At 36.7% G+C, this 20,641-nt stretch overlaps 2 protein-coding genes across 2 annotated transcripts; one reads left to right on the forward strand and one right to left on the reverse strand.

Moving 5' to 3' along the window:
* The first annotated feature begins 665 nt into the window (after positions 1-665).
* LOC127522629 (galanin receptor type 2) lies at positions 666-3,285 on the forward strand. Its single transcript, XM_051912778.1, has 2 exons — positions 666-1,256; positions 1,344-3,285. Exon 2 carries the CDS (start codon positions 1,354-1,356, stop codon positions 2,383-2,385), a length of 1,032 nt encoding a protein of 343 aa, XP_051768738.1. The 5' UTR covers positions 666-1,256; positions 1,344-1,353; the 3' UTR covers positions 2,386-3,285.
* Positions 3,286-3,560: 275 nt separating this feature from the next.
* LOC127522628 (inter-alpha-trypsin inhibitor heavy chain H3-like) lies at positions 3,561-17,921 on the reverse strand. The gene is made up of 23 exons (XM_051912777.1): positions 17,695-17,921; positions 16,052-16,215; positions 15,800-15,904; positions 15,551-15,713; positions 15,363-15,473; positions 15,134-15,262; positions 14,893-15,009; positions 14,496-14,664; positions 14,308-14,418; positions 13,021-13,202; positions 12,743-12,922; positions 12,379-12,506; positions 12,010-12,176; positions 10,971-11,006; positions 10,810-10,833; positions 10,689-10,706; positions 10,225-10,269; positions 7,875-7,925; positions 7,687-7,791; positions 7,405-7,579; positions 4,935-5,083; positions 3,996-4,080; positions 3,561-3,916 (listed from the first exon to the last, which is right to left on the reverse strand). The coding sequence occupies exons 1-23, from the start codon at positions 17,770-17,772 to the stop codon at positions 3,802-3,804; spliced, it is 2,607 nt and encodes an 868-aa protein (XP_051768737.1). The 5' UTR covers positions 17,773-17,921; the 3' UTR covers positions 3,561-3,801.
* Positions 17,922-20,641: the final 2,720 nt, after the last annotated feature.

Here is a 20,641-nt window from a genome sequence, read left to right on the forward strand (position 1 = left end):
TTTATGAGTCAGCAGTTACACTGACAGATATAAATGATGTGCACGACACTTTATCTGTATGCTTTAACCTTTGCCCTTGTGCTTTAAACTTATCTGATCACGTAAACTTGAGTTTATGACTTGCTGGAACACTCGCTCCAAAGGAACTTGAAGGAAATTCAATATAGGTAACTTCAGTATTAATTAAAGGGGCAGTTCACCCAAAAATTTAAATTCTGTCATTTACTCAACTTAATGTCATTCCAAACTTGTATTTTTTCAAAATCTGCAGAACATAAAAGAAGCTTTTTTGAAAAATGACAGACAATGAGGTCCAATTGTGTTTTGAACCCCATTAACCTTTTCATGGCCAAAATCATTTAAAAACTATATTTAAAATGTCTTCTTTTGTGTTCCAAAGATTCTGAACTTATGAATGACAAGTAAAATGACAACAGAATTTTCATTTTTCGAGGGAAATGTGATTCAATTACAATATTTTAACATTGCTGGAATAGATATGCAAACTGATTGTCAGTTCCCAAGCTGAAACATAGAATGAATAACATGGGATAGAAAGAAACTACAGAGAGAAGTTGAAGGTTTTATTTATTGACTAAACTTGACAATTTACAGAATGAGTGGTTAAACAAAGCTCCGTGTTTATAGGCGTTGCGTCACTGCTGTTAGGTTAAAGGCCATTTGACTTGCCTCTCTCCAGCTGTTGAAGTCTCCGTTGAAGCACGGCTTGCCACTCCAGATCTTTTGAATAATACCTTGGGAGTTCCGGAAGATTGATACTCTGGACTTTTGAGCTCATATAGACAATGAATTTGTTACATTGATATTCAAGTTAGAAGAAAAATCCAGCAATCCTTTGAATGCATCTGCAGGCAAGTACAACTGCCATCATTTTGGCTTTGGATCTGCCATATCTTTAAAGGAATAGAGGAAATATATCTGTGAAAAGACAATTAAACAATGATTTCAACTAATATTTGGATTTCCTGGGAGAGAACTAAACCAATAGCAGTATTTCTGCTCTTTGAGTCCGGCTGCAATCATTAACTATAGATGCATTCCAGAGCGTTTTATCAAGACTACTGTACGGTATGATCAATGCTGCACGTCACTGCGTTCTCAGGCAAAACTACAAGAATGCATTGTACACCGTTTAACAGAAAATGGTTTTGAAATGTTTGAACACTGCTCTGAGAAAAGCTTTGAAAGGGGCAATAATCGTAAACATCCAGTTGCTTTTAGACTGAAACTTTTAAGTGAGTAAAATTTTGAAAGATGCATAAAAATAAAGCTTGTATTTAAGAACCAATTACACTCAAAATTAGATTGTTGTTAATTCTTAGACACTCCATTATGGTTAACGGGACTACTGATTCAAACAGTTCCAGTCTTGGACCGAGTGATGTCGAGCGAGTGTTGGTACCAATATTTGACAGCTTTATCCTGGTGACCGGGGTAGTGGGACACATCCTGGTTCTTATCATCATCTGTCGAACGATACGGCGAGGACGTGGACAGCCCAGTGGAGGAAGGACAGGAGGACTCCAACAGACAAATGCAAACGGCACAGATGTTTTTCTTCTGTCATTAAGTGTGGCGGACCTTCTCCTACTGTCATGTCTTCCATATCACACAGTTGCCATTGCAACCCATCACTGGCCGTTTGGAAGCTTTATGTGCAAGTCCGTCAGCTTCCTGAGTGCGATGTGTACAGCCGCCAGTGCCTTTACGCTGGCCGCTTTGGCTTTTGCTCGGTACATCATCGTAGTTCATCAGTCCAAAGCGTATCGATGGCGCAGAGAGGGGCGTTTAAAAGTGACTGCAGGCGTACTGTGGATACCAGCTGTTGTGTTGGCATCGCCTCAGTTCGCTTGGAGGACACTGATTTCAGGGCCGGACAACCGTGAAACTCTTGAGGACCTGGCATGTTTTAATTTCCTTTCTGACAAGAGCCAGTTGGCATATGGAGTGTGCCACTTCCTACTGGCTTTTGCATTTCCGCTTTTGGTCATTGTAATAGCCTATGCCAAGATATACCATTTCCTCAAAATCACCAGGCGGGATCGCACAACTCAGACTGACCGTTTGGAGCACTACCATGTTCATGTCACCCAGATGTCTGCTCTGTTAGTGCTGGCGTTTGCATTGTGCTGGCTGCCTTCCTATGGCTTGATGTTTGCTCAAATAGTTGAGGGTGACAATGCGGTTGGAACTTTACCTAACTTTGGACCCTTTGCTACGTTTGCTCGCATCATGGCAACCTCTTCTACAGTGGCCAACCCCATTCTCTATGTTTTCATGTCAGAGAAATTCAGGAAGGAACTAACAGATCTGGTTCGAGGAGGCTGTGGAAACAGACCCTCCGAAAGCCATATGGGATGCTGAAATGACCTTTTAAGAGTTACCAAATAACATGATTTATTCCATAAAATATGTTGTTTACATACTTAAATGACTGTGTACAGATGCTAACAATGTGTTTTGTTTTTTAAACAAATATGTAGAACATTTCCATAAGTGATGCCACAATGACCAATGGACAATGACCGCGTTAAGCCGCGTTTCCACCGAAACTACCCGGAAAAATTTGTCTGAGGAACTTTTTTCCCCCCAGACCTATTGCTAGCTGTGTTTCCATAGCGGTCTAAAGTACCGTGAAGATAGTCCGTTGACGTAGGACTGTGCGTGACTTTCCAGTTCCCGCTGGATTTCATCCTCCGCATATAAGTTTAATAAAGCCTGAACCTTGTCGTCAGTCCGTCGGTCGTATTTTTTAAACCCTATTGTTGATTCGAATAGCAGACAACTCTTACTGCACACACCGCAACAGACTTTAAAAAACGATGGTTGAAATAAAATGCTGCGTGGAGTCAACCAATCAAAATGCTGTGTGAACTCAACCAATCAGCATGTTCAGCGCCCAATCCCACCCCCGAAAGTTCCGGAACTTTGAAAAAGTACTACCCCACGAGCAAGTACGTTCAGAGGGGGAATTTTTTACCTGGAAATTCATTAGACCCTGGTTCCTGTGGTCGAAACACCGAGTACCACCCCAAAGTCCCTAGTTCCTGGGGAAAGGTCCTGCGGTGGAAACGCGGCTTAAGGAACTTTGGACTACCTCTTGAGTTAGCAATGGTGTTCTGGTATTTCAATGTAACCATTTTTTTGCAGAGCCTAGATTACAACAGTCTAGAATACATTGTTTATTCTTTTAATATTTTGTGTCAGTTAATTTGCAGACTTGTGAAGGTTTTGTTCATTAAAAAATGGTGTAGTTTGACTTGATTTTAATAGAGAATTCTTAAAAATAAAGGTTATTTATTGGCATTTATGGTTCCACGAAGAACCTTTAACATCCACAGAACAAAAATGTTCTTTACAATGGAAAAACGTTAACATTCTTTGCACCAAGGCTGAGTCCGAAAGCTTAGGCATTGACTTTGCAGGCAGCATTTGCACACGAAGGCACTTCAAAAAACTGATTGGTGATAACTAATTTCTCACTAGAAATGACATTGACATTGGTCAAAAACATACATGCACAAAACTGACAACCCAACTTTCAGATTGCATCTTTATTTTTTAACTCAACTGTCACAGAATAGAACACACAAGATTGTGGGTTATCAAAGGCAGCAAAGGATGCATCTATGCTCTATCTAACATTTGGATCTGCCTTTATGTCTTCCTACCTTGGAATGTTTTAACAATACAGTTTCTAGGTCAGATGGGATTGAACCATTGAAACATTTACTGTGCTTAAAACAATCCATCAAAATATATTGGGAAACATTGTTAACTCTACAGCTGAGTGACAGTGAAATCAGAAATCTCGCCCCCCATCACAGCCTGGAATGGTACATGCCAACATTCTTGAAAAGGAGTTGAATGCAGTCTGTAATCACTCACAGTCTCCCTATAGACACAAGTTTCATTAAATGCATTCATAAATTAAACATATAAGTTTGTATTTATTTAATAATTTAATCACTTACAAATGTGTCTCCACCTCCTTGTTCATTATCTTCAGAGTTGGTGTTTGCGATCCTTCAATCTCCTCATATGAAATATTGGGTTTTCCTTAAAGTTTGTCCACAGATATTGTGACTTGTCACCAGTGTTGGTTCAATGGCAGCAATTTATTTACAATAATGCATTTAATAACAATAAATAGTTGCTAGCTAACTAATATACATAAAAGACACATTAACATCACTGACATTCTGGTTGTATTCATATTATTCACATATTTTTGCCCATGGATTATCACATGCTCTGTTCAGAATGGATAACTACTTACTGAACAATGTGTAGTGCATTAAAATAATAGCAAGTAAAGCAGCCATTATTTCATATTTTCAAACAATAGCATACTACATTTTTGTCATATGACCTCAAAACTTTTATACCAAGTGGTGTCCAGTTGTCGGCTGTGTTTAAGTCAATTTTTTTTAACCCACTTCAAAATGGTGGCGGGGATTCCCCTGGGGGGGAAGTGCTTAGGGAAGTTTGCGAGTGTATGTCTAAAAGTGTAGTTAAATGCAACCTCAGAAATAAGGTTGCATTAGTACATTATACAAAGCTCAGGGCTGCGTTTCCCAAAAGCATCGTAAGCCTAAATTGATCATAGAATCATTGCCACCAATCGAGCTACGATCAACTTAGGCTTACAATGCTTTTGGGAAATGCTACCCAGCACAGTGTGCTCTCTTGTATGCTGTGCATATTATACATATTATATACTGAAGACGTTGTAAGAGTAATAAGTTAGCATGCTATTCTGAACATAGTCACATTGTTCTTCTGAAATGGTTGACAGATTAAAGGTTATTAATATGCGCCATGATCTACTGTTGCAGCCTACTTCAGTATCTCTAAGAGGCAAGTGATGAAAAATAATGTTTAAATGTTTAGACAGTGAATTGCTCTCTTACCTAAAATGCCTGTCAAATTGACATCTTTTGGATATTCCCAAATGGCAGGCCACAAAAACAGGACCTGATCTTTCTTTTGAAGAAGAATAACAACATGAATATTTCCCATGGTGACGTTCATTTGATCTTCAAGTACAACCAGAGACACGCTGTTGAAACAGAGTAACTCATGAGTGAATTCTGCCTCTATTGTATCACAACAAACTGTTGACAAACAGAGAACATTTAATACACAAGATTTAGTAAAATACTTGTATATTCCCTTACAAAAAATAAGTATACTTCAAGTTCATTTTATTAAGTATACTAAAGTAAAGTTCAAGTTTATTTTAAGTATATTTTATGTAGTAAGTATACTAATATCAATGTACTAGTAGTATACTTACTATTTCAATACTAATTGGGACTAAATTGGTCCTCTTTTAATGTATAAAAGTATACTTATAAGTATACTTTAAGTGTAACAGCAGTAAATGGAGCACACAACATCTTTCATTTACTGCAACTAAGTGAACGTATACTCATAGTTTACTAAATACTTGTAGCACATTTTTTAGTTTATGAAAGTACACTTTGTAGTATACTCTCAGTAAACTACTAGTTATACTGCAAGTATACTTGTAAGTTTCCTTTAAGTGAACTTAACATCATAGTTTACTATTTATATATTATTTTTGCACCTAAGTATACTATGTTCCTATTTAGGTAGTAATTTTATACTTAAAATAAAACTTTAACTGTAGTTTAACTGTAGTTGCCAACTAGCAACATTTTGATCAAAAAGCTGAGAAGATCAAGTTTTTGTCAAAGACTACATCCAGATCGGATTCAGAATGATGATCAAAACACAGATGGAGCAGACTGAGTCCATCAACACCCCCAAAGCTTCACAGTACTATACCTTATCCTGGGTCGACATTTCATTCGGTAACATTAGGCAGTTTTGATTTATATGCTGTTTAGTTTTTCTTTCAACTGCTTACACACAAAATCCTTACTTGTCACACAATTTCTGAAATCTGACACTCAAACACCAGAACCACACACCAATTCTGCAAAACCATACACTAATTCTCGGCCTTTGACTCATTTTTCAATTTCATAAAACACTTTTTGCAAAACACAACACAATACTCTATGTAACACACAAATCTAACAGTCTTGATTTCCTTTTTCAAACACAACCAATCAAAATGCCACACTAACTCCTCACATGTGCAAACACTCATTGCTTTACTTAACACCAACCAATCATGGCTTTAGAATAGGCCTATAAATAGGCCAAAGGTCAAGTTATAGGCAACTTTACTGTTGTCTACTTGCTTCCATATTCATCATTTCTAAACCCTATTGAGGATTTTTTCTCCACATGGTGCTGGAAAGTGCATGATCGTCGTCCCTATGTCAACATAACACTTCTCCAGGCAATGGAGGAGGCATGTGGAGACACTGACGCTGCCTCCATCCAAGGTTGGATACGCAAGAACATAGCATGTGACGTGGATGAAGTATTGTGGCCAGACCCAGCCAGGAGGAGAGATGGAGCCTAGATACACCCAAACATCTCGCCCACCAACAAACACACACACAACACACACATGTTGGGTTTCCATGTTTTATGGGGACATTCCATAGGTGTAATGGTTTTTTTACTGTACAAACTGTATATTCTGTCCCCCTACACTAACCCTACCACTAGACCTTCACATGACAGAAAACATTCTGCTATTTTAGATTTTCAGAAAACATCATTCTGTATGATTTACGTATAAGCTTGTTTCCTCATGGGGACTTACTGTAAAAAATGTTTTGAAAAAAAGAGACAAAGTTTTGAAAATGTGTGTAGCAGTTGACAAAAACTGTAACGTGATGATGGCGTTATTTTACATGTGCATAAAAGCAATGTTTTTATCGCTTGTTTCTGCGTGTTTTGATCCGGTGTTTCTGTACTCTTTCAGAAGATGCGTAATAGCGCCTCCTACCATATAACAGGTGAAAACATGGATTGCTGTAAAATTCTGTCAGTGGCGGGAAAGCATCATAAATGACGGAAAAGTCAGTGGTTGGGAAAGAGTTTTTTTGGAGTAATTTCCTATGTCCACTTAGAATTAGGAACGTATCTGTTTTCTGTGGAAGCTTGTTTCCGCCTCAGAATAAAAAAAAAATATCTCACAATTGCGAGTTCACATCTTGCAATTCTGACTTTTTTTTCTCAGAACTGCATAATATAAACTCACAATTGCGAGAAAATAAACCAGAATTGTGAAATATAAGTATAGACCAAATATACTTAGACTTTTCTGTCAGTATAAGCCAAGTATTCTTAAGTATAATATTTCTGACAAGTACATAAAAAGTAGACTGAAAGTATGCTTTCTTATTTTTTAGTTTAAAAGAAGTATACTAATAGCACACTTGAGTAAACTTTTTTGTAAGGGTCGTTTTTGTCTTAAACTCCAATAGTTTTTACTCCTCTGTATCACGTTGAGTTGGTGTCTGGCCCCACAAGATCTGCACATCATCCTGTCCATTTCGGTAACTGCTAGACTTTGTGCTTATTATCAAGTGATGGTTAGTTTTGTAATGAAAAGCAATTTGATGAAATCCATTATGTCCACTCAAAGACTCTCCATTCATAACGAAATCTAGGACACACAGAAAATATCACTATAAGGCCTGATGGCCTGTTAAACAGATTCACATGCAGAACAAACAGTCATGTGACTTAGTCATGAAACACTTAATGTCTGACCTGAAGCAGAATCTTGTAGCAGTTTGAGTTTGTGAGGAACAGGAACGTCAAAACAAAGTGGCTTAGACTGACCAGCAGCAGACAGCAGGAAACAATTGCTACAAACTTTTGGAAAGGGAAAATCATGTTTATTCTGCAAAATAGGTGCTCCCAAATCAAATAATTGAGTTTGAAAAATGTTTATGTACCTTGCAGTACAGGGTTCTCAGTTGTAAGCAATAGTTCAGTTTTGGAGGCATCTATAAGGCCCAAAAAAGTGTAAATGATGTAAATCCACATTCTGCATGCATTACTGTATATTTAGTCTTTGGCTGTGTCCGACATCGCCCCCTCTACCTTAAATAGGGCACTATTTGAGGGGACAGCCATTTGTAGGACGTCCACCAACCATAGTGGATGATGTTGAGTGCACTCATTCAATCCCACAATGCACCACAATAACAAGTGTACAATAAGGTGACCAAATTTCTGAAATGGAAACTGGGGACATTTTTCTATTTGAGTGGCCAAATATTGCAAAAATCTCATTTGTTATTATATAATAATTTAAAAAACGGGGACAATACATTTTTGAATGTTTTTGTTTGTTTTTTAAAAATATATATATTATTACATTAATAATTATTATGATTTAGTTTGATTATTAGGATTTTTGGTCTGGTTTTAATACAATTCATCAAAAAACTATTACACTATTGTAAAAGCAGTTCAAAACAATATACCTATTTAAATAACAAAAGTAGGCCTATGACTTAACAAAAGCACTTTACAAAAAATAAAACAACATAAATATAAAAAGATAAGATAAATAAAACGGCATTTAACAAATATTTTTAACATTTATTATGGAATTTAATATTTTCATTTTCACAAGCTGTTTATACTGTAGGCCCTATACAACTTTTTTTTTTTACTTTTAACTATTTTTAACTATTACTTTGCATTTTCGACACATTTTAAGCACAAAGTTGCAAGTGTATTATTATTATTTATTTTATATATATATATATATATATATATATATATATATATATATATATATATACATATATATATATATATATATATATATATATATATATATATATATCTGAGTGTACCTTCACCACGTGATATAGTTAAGAGGTGTGTGTGTGTGTGGAAATAATTGTGACTGCGTAACTTTTAGGGACGTTTAAAATTGTGCAAAACAATCCCTCACCCTGTTGAGGCCCGGTTATAAAACACATGCAAACAGTATTACTTTAACTTAACATGAATAGTTAGTAGGCTATGTTACTATCTTGAAACCGTTAACGATGTTTGTTTGTTATAATTGAAAATAATGACGCTCTGCTCTGATCCAGGTTACATTCTTCCAAGTGTAGCTGCACAGTCCCCTCTGTTGGTGAAAATAATCACTACACGATTGCTCCGATAACCAACAGGCTGCTGTATGTTGGTCGTGCTTTTTTTTTTTGCAATGTATTTGCGGGTTGTTTTGAACGAGCTGTAAAACGGGGACATTTCTGGGGACAGAACACGAAAAACGGGGACGTCTGGTCACCACAACCGATGCACGTTCAACGGCTTGAGAATACTTATCCACCTGTTTCCGCGTGGCGCTACTGTAAAAAAAGAACGTGGGTACAACTTCCGGCGGGGCGTATTTTGTGTGCTTATTAGCGAAGAGGGTAAGTGTTTTTCGGATCATTGTTTACTTTGTAAAGTTGCAAATCTTTATGAGAGATGTCGTTACGGCAACAAAGCCTCTAAATATTTTCACGTTTTGATCTATGACATAAAACACACCAGTTATAACCCTCTTGTGATTTTTTTAAACCTTTATTGTGTCTTAAAAACGGCGGTTGCTAACAAATCGCTAAAAGGGACTACTTCCTTTGGCGGGGACTTTAGACGTCATCATGACAAACAGGACATTTGGACAGCATTTCTCATAAAAAGAGTGGATAAGTATTCATACACAGCGCAGATCATAATCAGCAAGCATGTTTTTAAATAAAGTTGTTTTTTAAATAAAGTTTGAGGAAGCTTGGTGGTGACGACATTGATCCGTGACCATGGTGTGCTGTAGTCTGTTTATAGCCTACTGTTAGCTTTTTATATCTGACAACTTTATTTAGGCTTCAAAATGTATAAATGTTGTGTTAACTTGTAAAGATTATCTTGATAGACAAAACGTGTAAGTGTCCTTTGTTAAACACAGAGCTTATTTTTTGCGATTTTCCAAAAGTCTATGGGAAAAATGCATAGGCTTTCGATCGAGGGAACCCGTGCGCCGCTAACTTCCGGGTTGGCCTACAAAAACACGTCATCCCTGAGGTACTCTATTGGTCAGCACACATCATCTATACTTGAAAGCTTGCTACAATTACATGTTAAACCAATAAACATTCCCAACAAAGTATGGATGTCATTATTATTAACAAGAAACCAAAATTATTATCATGATTTTGTAGCCTACAGGGACGTCTATGGTCTGAGACTAAATGCAGGTTTAAAAAAAAAAAGGAAAATATTGTAAATTGAAAAACTTACAAGTTGGCTGCATATGATGTAAATATGTATCAGCATCAAAGAAATCTGAAAAGAAGGAACATTTTTACACTGTGGGCATGACTCAAAGATGTTCAACTTTTAATGCACTCCACAATTAGTCTCCCAGAAAACCAAGAACTGTCAAATCATCATCTGATTGGTCAATCCAGTCATGCTAATAGCACCCGTACAAGGTCCACTGCAATGCAATGCACTGTTATGCCAGGAGCTGTATCTTCTAGAAGTAATATGCCACCTAATTAAAATATTTTTAAATGAACATTTGTGTCATTAATAATAACCTTTTTTTAATAAGATCACAGCTGAAGGGGTTGTGCTGTGCACTGTGCCTGCCAATGCCCTTTAGCATTTTACATTTATTTTTACATACTAAAACACACAAATAAATGAAGTACAAACTAAACTATTTCACTTCAGAAAAGAAGAAAATTATTTTCACGTACCATATGCAAAACCTGGAGCTGTTTTACCGATGAAATAAAGAACATTAAATAAATAATACTACATAAATAAAATAAGAATTCTTAAATTTATCAACTTAAATGAGAAAATAATCTGCCTTACTATTGGGCCACGGATCAGCTACAGCTGGAATATAAAAAACAAATTAAAGAGGCAAGACATGCTTATATTTAGGACATTTAGGACATAGGGATATTTAGGGAACAAATATTCTGGTGTGTCGATACAGTTCTGACCACTTTACACATAATTTTATAACTTACCCAGAAGATGAGATTGAGTCACAGGAAGCAACATTGCTAATAAAATAACAATAAAGAAGGTGTCACTTTTTTTTTTTTATCTCCATCTATATTTTTGCACTTTGATGGACTATTAAATGCTTAAATCAATGTTATTTCTAAACATTTTAACATGTTTCTACACCAGCAGAGGAGATTGCGATTTTTACTGTTGTTTGTATTCATTATTTCTATGTTATCATTGCCTGTTGTCTTATATAACTGAACTGGTTCACTGATGAAAAAGGAAACTATACAGTTGTAGTCAGAATTATTGGCCCCCATGGTATAAATATGAGCAAAGAAGGCTGTGAAAATAAATACGCAATTTTTATCATTTAGATTCTTCATTCAAACAATTCACAAAAATCTAACCTTTCAGTGAAGTAAAACAATTGTAAGAGGTTGAAAAATCACATTATGAAATAATTGTTTATCTCCAACACATATTGGCCACAATTACTGGCACCCCTAGAAATTCTAGAAATATCTCTGATATACATTGCCATTTATTTAGATATTTACCACACCAGGGTGACTAGGAACATGAAATTGTTCAGCCATGACTTCCTGTTTTACAGGAGCTTAAATATGAGGAAACACAAAGGCCAAATTCCCCTAATCATCCATCACAATGAGTAAAACCAAAGAATATAGTTCTGATGTGCAGCAAAAGATTGTTGAGCTTCACAAAATAGAAAGTGGCTGTAAGAAACATTGATTTTTAAAGATAACTTGTAAACCTGTAAAGACAGCCTTACTGTGAGTGTCGAGGTTGTTATTCGATAGTATTTGCTTCTGTCGAAGCTGTCAGCCTGCATTATTTCAACTTTGAAAATAACCAAGTTTAACAGCAGAATTCGTGGTGAAAAACTACATTATCCATGATGCTGCACAGAAAATTCCAGGACAATGACTCAATAATTACAATAATTCTGACCATAACTGTATACATACAACAGACAGTTGGATTCATTGGTCAAAAGGTATGAGTTAACATAGTTAATTTGTCAGTTCTTACATTCAGGTTCCTCTTTTCCCTCTTTGGGTTTGTCGGCAACTTCCGCTTCATCTTCCTGTGGCTTTGTGACAACCATAGAGGTGAGGGGGGTGACAAACTGGTATTTCAGGGACAGTTTGAGAGCTTCTTTCTCTTCATCCTCTTTCTCTTGTCCTTTGAGAAGGACCCTGAGATATTTTGGGATACGCTTGGGATATTGAATCTGACACAAGCAATCTTCTTGAGAAGAACTATCTGTATGTTTTTGGCCTCATACTATTTTTTAAAATCACAGTTTTAACCTGATCATTAGGATCATATGGTTAATTTTCGCTGTCCTACAGTGTGACAGTTGTTTACATTAGTATGTATATATGCAAATAAACTTACTGCCTTTCCAGAAGTTGCTTCACTGTCAGGTAGGCCCACAGTCTCTGCATGAAATCTTGATTCTCAGGTGGGACATCACTGGGGTCTTTTATCATTACAGTGTCTTGATACTTCACATTATTGCCCTTCTGCTCAGAAATAATAATACTAGTGAATATTTTCATCAGGAATGTTGTCATTACCACTTTCACCAATAACCTTCTCTGAAAACAAAGTGACCATTATTCCAAACTATTAACCATCAATGATTCTAATATCCAATATAATGACCTCGGTTGAGACTGCCAAGAAAAAAACAGCCCACTCAATCCCTACCAATTTGGTAAACAGAAGACATGGTTGTAAACCACCATGATGATCTTACTGATACTGCAATGACTTCAGTGGTGAAACTCTCCACACTGTTGTCTGTGATTTGTCCTGATACCACAATCTCAGAGCCGTTGAAGTACAGGGTAAAGCTGGTCTCGGTAAGGTTTGTCCCTCCTGTGTATTTAAGGTGAATATCAGTGAGGAGAGGGACGGCAACTTCCTCATAGAAGCCCTACAATATAACAAACCAAAATAAAGGGTTTAAATGCATTCAAACACAGAACAGATGAGAACTGCGAATGAATTCACAGCTGATTCTCTGTAGTCCACCTGCAGCTGTAGATCAGCGTCCGAATCTTCATAAATCCTGCGAGCAACTCCACCATTTTCCAGTGACATCTTTGTCAGGAAGTCAAAGTTAACATCATGTCCAAAACCAAGACAATAGAGGGGAAACTTCAGCCCAATGGCCTCTTTCACATTGGCCATTATCCTCTCTATGTTAGTTTCACCTGTTAGAGAGAAAGGCATGCTTGAAAATCATAATGATTTTCAAGCATTATAATGATAATTTTTTGAGTGAACAGAAAGAAATGGATGCATAGGGCAATTTCATATTTCTTTTTTCTCAATAACAAAGAAAAGAACCAAATAGTTCATGATGATAATCCACTGGTCCCACAGGTATTTAAATTAGGTCTAAAACCTATTTTTAAAGGGTTAGTTCACACAAAAATGAAAATTATGTCATTAATTACTCACCCTTATGTCGTTCCACACCCGTAAGACCTTCGTTCATCTCCGGAACACAAATTAAGATATTTTTGATAAAATCCGCTCAGTGAGGCCTCTATTGCCAGCAAGATAATTAACACTTTCAGATGCCCAGAAAGGTAAAACATATTTAAAACAGTTCATGTGACTACAGTGGTTCAACCTTAATATTATAAAGCGATGTGAATACTTTTTGTGCGCCAAAAAAACAAAATAACTACTTTTCAGCAATATCTAGTGATGGCCGATTTCAAAACACTGCTTCGAAGCTTTACAAATCTTTTGTTTCAAATCAGTGGTTTCAGTAAACGAGGCTTCATTACATCATAAGTGTTTTGAAATTTCAATAGTTCACGTGACTTTGGCAGTTTGATATGCGATCCGAACCACTGATTCGAAACAAGAGATTTGTAAAGCTTCAAAGTAGTGTTTTGAAATCGGCCATCACTAGATATTGTTGAAAAGTCGTTATTCTGTTTTTTCACGTCGCTTTATAATATTAAGGTTGAACCACTGTACTCACATGAACTGTTTTAAATATGTTTTAGTACCTTTCTGGGCATTGAAAGTGTTACTGAGCAATAGGATTTTATCAAAAATATCTTAATTTGTGTTCCAAAGATGAATGAAGGTCTTACAGGTGTAGAATGACATAAGGGTGAGTAATAAATGACGTAATTTTCATTTTTGGGTGAACTAACCCTTTAACAGGTCTTCTAATTAGAATGGATTATTATGGAATGTCAGTTACAGTGTTTTTCTGTTCATGAAACGCAGCTGACTGAGTAAACTAGTGCTACAATAAAACACCATTAGCTTGTGTTGGTCAGTGTGAATCTGTGCCTGAAGTGGGATCTCCATCAGTCAGCAGGATCAGGATGGAGGCGGTTCCCTCTCGTGGATGTCGATTGATCATGTCCACTCCTGCTAGAACTGCAGCGTTTATGTCTGTGGCTAAAGGAAGAACAAACACAGTTGTGTCACTTTGAGGTACAACTTTCTTACTCCCCATTTTAGCATTAGTAACTCACTTCCTCTCTCTCTGATCTCCTTCACAAAAGATTTTGCATTCTCCAGGTTTTGCTCGGTAGCTTTCAGGAGTTCACGCTTCCATGTGTCAATGTCACTGTCGAAGGTGATCAATCCAAAGTGGTCATCCTCATCAAGATCACTTAAAATCCTTAGCAGTGCCAAACGAGTCTAAACGCAAACACTTCTGTCAGCACAACTGAAAGTTATTCTTTCTCCATTACCAGTTTTGTTTAAAAAAAAAAGCAACCCCACAATGATTTCAATACAGAAATCCTTGTTCTTTTAACATAAAAATGCATAATGCAGCAAGATCCTTCAAAAATGTCCTTCAAGGGTATTAACATAAAAAAACTTTGTTATCCTTTTGGTTGATTTGGCTGAAACATTGACATTTACCTGAACTATTTTTCTGCCATACATAGAACCGCTCCGGTCAATGATAAACACCACATTTTTGGGAATACGTGGAACATCAGAGGGTGCAAAGTAGTGGACAAAATAGCCATTTGATACCTGAGAGAAAACAAAAGAACATTCTGAATATCATTCATGTCTTTTTACATAGCCAGTCTTTCAAAATCCTTTGCCAAATGTGTTTTACTCTCGTAAAGCACGTTATTGAAAAATGAATTATTACCATAACTTCTCCTTTAGGATTTTGTCTCTCAACATCGTATGTTATAAGCAGGTCACCATTCAGTCCATTTTCTCCACAGCTTTTACACTTGGTCTGTTGATCTCGAGTGGGGTAGAAGGTCACCCATGCCTGAAATGATCAGTTTGGTCATCTGGTCACTTTGTTTTAAGTGTAGTAGCATAATGAGAACATCTAAGCTAAGGGTTTTACCCTCATTTTAAGCTCTTACGTCTTTGTCTGCTCTGGTGGTTTTGATGGCATTGGCCAGATCACCGGTGCTCAAATCTCCTTTCACCTCCAAGAAGGAAATTCCTGGTTTCTCTTGGATGTGTACATCCATCTAATGTGAGTAAAAGAAAAATGATCTTTCTATCCATCTAAACTGATTATCTATTTGTTTTTCATTTCTTCTTCTACCTTGAAATCTGCCACCGGCTGCATCGGATGGGCATTGATGAGTAACTCATATTTGCCGAGGCGACGCTTTAGCAGTTCTTCGTAGGTCAACTCAAAGGTCACTTTACTAAAAGCAGCCACCGTCACTGAAGTTTTAAAGTCTTCTAAAGTCCTTCCAACAGATCTGAAATAGTAATTATCCCAGCATATTACTAAACATGCTATAAAAACACATTTTATGGACCTATTTTTATTTTTAATGTCCTGTACTTGATCAGTCCAGCACTTTGTCCTCGAGATACTGCTTTACTGTACTGCTGCTGAGCTTCCTCTTTTTCCTTCACAATGCCATCATACGTCTTCCCCTCTATTGTCCTATGGAGAAAAGAAAATACTGACACATTTAATACATATGTTTAATACAATGTTTAATACATACTTGAAAATTAGTTTGTTAGGCTTGTTACCATATAATTTCTGGATTTCAGACATTTTTATGTGTAAGGGTATTAAATTCCCTACATTCTGAATTTGCTGATGAAGGCAGTCTTGGGTATCTTGACCTCAAACTGGATCTCTTGAGATTCATTCAGTGTGTTCGCCACACGGCTTGTGATGACCGTTGTGGCGTAGCGACTGGTGACCGTGGAGTTAATGTAGAAGCTGTATATATCTACATTATGTTTCTGTTGAGACAGCAGAAGGTACTCTTAAAATATGATTATTTATTATGTGGTTTTCTGGGACAAGATATGGGACAGGTATTTCCTAATATTCTCTGTTGCCCACGACAACACTGTATTATCACTCCCGCAGTAACTGAAAATTGCACCATACATGGTGTCTCAAAAACTCGTGCGCAAGACGCAATGGTCAAAGACTCAATATTTACCTAGAAGACGATTAAAAAGCAGCCTAGTGGAATACAAAAATGCATTATGTGTAGGCTAAACAGCTGCGGTGAACTTTGGCACTCCTTTTCCCGTGGGATTGCTCTGCTCGTAAATGACATGAAGAAAAGGCCTTTGGACTGAAAGACAAATACGGTTTGACTACACTACTGTTTGGCTACATCTCAGTATATACTATTGAGCAATAGAAAGTTTAGTTGAGTCAAATAGCTTTCAGTAAAAAAAAAAAAAAAAGTGGCATTCAAACATAATCAAAATGTAATGGCTTCTGTATACCAACAGTGAAAACAAACAGATTTGACTTTGAATAAATGTTGTGTACATTTTTTTTTTTTTTTTTACCTGAACAAGGAAGTAGGTAGGTCAGTCACATATCTTTCCACAAACGAAACATACAAAATCAAGCTAACAGATATGAGGTTCACCTAGTCTATCTTCATCTCAAAGGTAGGCATTTAACCCTTTAAAGCCTAACATATAAAATAATATTTAGAACAAACTATTTTTTAAATAACCATTTACTGAACCTAGACAAAACAAAAAAGAAAGTATTAAAAAGCTTGCATAGGTGTTTTATGTTTTGAATCATATTTAATACACCAGGGTTTTTAATGGCCCATATATGGAAATGGTATTTGGGAAAAACACACCATCAGCTTTATTCAGAGGCCCAAACTGAGGAAAAAATGCAATTTTGTGCAGATGTTATTATTTATATGGCCAAAAAGATGAAGTTCTGATAGCTCTTAATGTAAATCAATGAGATCTTTGTAACAGTATAGCAAACTACCTACATAAAATGCATATAAATATCACTCTGTATCTCCCAATAATATATCTCAGATAATATTCAAATGCTTAGCTTTACGATCAAAGCTCTGTAGTTTTAATTTTGGGGCAAAATATATAATGCGGTGCAATGCAATGATAGAGAGATGTACAAATAAACATTCCTCAAAAGCCTGTTGTATTTGAATAAGTTTACGTTCATTAAACATTTCACAGCTAAAAGACGTGTACCACAATTTTACAATTAAACCAAAAGGTCTTTTACTTGCTAAAAAAGGTATAAACTATCGATCAGTGCAGAAGACATGTACTAGATTGTGCAGGTTTTGATCATGTTGATAATTTAGATGCCTTAGAGCTTTATAGGGTTAACTTGTTGCCTTTATCTTATTTTGTACCCTAAAGACATACAGAGCCTTATATCTTAATTGCTCACATCTTGACATCTTGAGCTTTGACCCTCACCTTCTTAACAGGATGTGAACTGACTGAGATGAGAAAGACGCCCAAGAGAATCAGTCTGAGAGCTGCTCGAGCCATCATGACCTGCTCAGAAAATAGTGATGTCCGGTTCGCGAACGAATCGTTCTTTTTAACCGGTTCTTTTCAGTGAACCGGTCGAACCAGTTCACCAAATCGGACTGAATCGTTCCAAACAGTTCGCATCTCCAGTAAGCAAACACTAATCCACAAATTACTAAAGTACTCACGTTTGACGTGCCTGACACTACCTCTCGAAATAAACCAACATCCCGGAGTTATTCAGTTACTCCAACAGTACACTGACTTTACCTGCTGTGAAGAGAGAACTGATGATGATGAGCACCAGCAGCAGAGCAGCTGATATGAGTGCGCATGCGCGGCGCACACGAACGAACGTACACGGCCTGTCACCGTTCTCGTTCTCGAGTCAAGAATCGGTTGCAACGGTTTTCTATGGGGGTAGGATTGTAGCTAAATTCCAAATAAATAGATTATGGTCCACAAATAAATGTAGAGATATTCACAAAAAAAATCGTATCCAGAAATGAATAGAATGAGATCCATAAATATATGTTAGGAGTTTCACAAAAAATAATTGAATTCACAAATAAATAAAATGAGATTTGCTAATAAAAAACATATTCACAAAATATGTTTTTATGTCACAAGCACAACTCTGCCTGCATTTATTTGTGAATCACCACCTGTACATTTGTGAATTGCTTTCTGTGCATTTGTGGATCACTGCACGCATTTGTGGATCTCTTCCTGCGCATTTGTGAATCACCTCACGCATTTGTGGATTCTGAAACAATTCTAGCATCACAACTGCAGACAAATCCACAAATAGGTCGACTCCACCCACCGACTACTCAAGCCAATCAGATAATGGCCACGTTGCGCTGTCCAATCGCAGCACACTCTCGCTACAACCAATCACGTTTTGCTTTACCATCGTGGGTGGGAACATACTCTGAAAGGAGCTCCGTACTATCGAGCTTGGCAAAGTACGTCACTGCGCGTTGCATTCTGGGTAGTCGCCGTCATGTTTTAGGTCACGCTCAGGAGCGTACAATGACAACAAATACAAATCACCAGATGAAAAAACAACTGTATTTACGTTACTTTTTTAAAGAGCTGCTTGCACTTGCTTAGAATAAATAGGACTAATATTTGAATCTCTTGTGTACATTCGATCGCTCAGTCGTGTGGCCAGGACACGATATACACAAATCATACTGCCGGTGTTCTGACAATTTGTGCTACCCTGTCAGATTTTGCTACCTCCCATTGAAACAGTGGGTAGTAAAATCTGATAGCGAAAAATGCTACCTATCAGATTGTGCTTCCAGCGTTATATTAACGTGGTTTATGGCTTTATTAACATCTACACCTACCCCAACCCTAAACCTACCCTTATAATAATGTAAGTACAGTAGTGCTAGCACAATATGATATAGCATTAATCGTTAGAACAAGTATAAATCGATAGCGAAAAATGCTACTTATCAGATTGTGCTTTATTAATGTCTACACCTACCCCAACACTAAACCTACCCTTACAATAATGCAAATACGGTAATTTTGTGTTATTTATCAAGACAAAAATGATGTAATATTGATGTGCGCATGCACATGTGCAGTAAGCCCGGGTAGGACAATCTGACGGGTAGGATGAAATGTCAGGACACCTAGCTGGTTTGCTGCTCATATCCGTCGATGTTTGATTGATAAACTGGGAAATGCTGTTTTTATGTAACGACAGTTAATCTATTTTGCAAACTCTCATGTTTATCACAAGGCTAAATCCAGTTAGATAAGTTAATAGCTAATTATTGAGGCTTTCTGTTCAATCTTGAATAACATGACACTTCCATAACGCATCTGTATCCAATATACCTTTGTTGTTCCCATAACAGAGAGCACTGTTTCTCTGGCATTTTTAAATATGATAGTTTGGCTTGGCTTGACATACAGTTTAATGGTCTTACGAAATATACATTTTAAACCTCTTTTTACTGTACCATTGTTTAAGAACCCTCTACTTCCTTTCTAAGCCAATGCAGGAAGAGACCGCCCCGATTGTAAAGCAAAACGTGACTGGTTGTAGCGAAAGTGTGCTGCGATTGGACAGCGCAACGTGGCCGTTATCTGATTGGCTTGAGTAGTCGGTGGGTGGAGTCGACCTATTTGTGGATTTGTCTGCAGTCCTGACTAGAATTGTTTCAGAATCCACAAATGCGTGAGGTGATTCACAAATGCGCAGGAAGCAATTCACAAATGTACAGGTGGTGATTCACAAATAAATGCAGGCAGAGTTGTGCTTGTGACATAAAAACATATTTTGTGAATATGTTTTTTATTAGCAAATCTCATTTTATTTATTTGTGAATTCAATTAATTTTTGTGAAACCCCTAACATATATTTGTGGACCTCATTCTGTTCATTTGTGGATACGATTATTTTTTGTGAATATCTCTACATTTATTTGTGGACCATAATCTATTTATTTGGAATTTTTCTACAATCCTACCCCCATAGTTTTCGGATCACCAGTAGACAACCGAGAACCGCTTCTTTCGGACATGTCCGATTTGAGAACCGATGAGCTGATGATACTGCGCATGTGTGTACTTTTTCAAGAGAACGAAAAGCACGTTAGTCAAGTTTTGTTGAACATCGGAAAGTGTGATAACATAAAACATACTGGAAATATGTTTATGACTTAATTCAAAATACAAAAAGTTTATTGTGTTTTTCAAAATACACCATAACAGATTAATAGCATACAAAATACTGTACATAATACTGTACATAATAAACTACAAGCCAACATGAACATAATATTATGTACACAGATCAAACTAATGTTCAGAAATAGTTCTACAATTTTTTTTTCTATATTAATGTTAGCCTATTTAAAAAGCA

This window comes from Ctenopharyngodon idella, chromosome 11, assembly GCF_019924925.1.
Source record: "Ctenopharyngodon idella isolate HZGC_01 chromosome 11, HZGC01, whole genome shotgun sequence".
Taxonomy (NCBI): domain Eukaryota; kingdom Metazoa; phylum Chordata; class Actinopteri; order Cypriniformes; family Xenocyprididae; genus Ctenopharyngodon; species Ctenopharyngodon idella.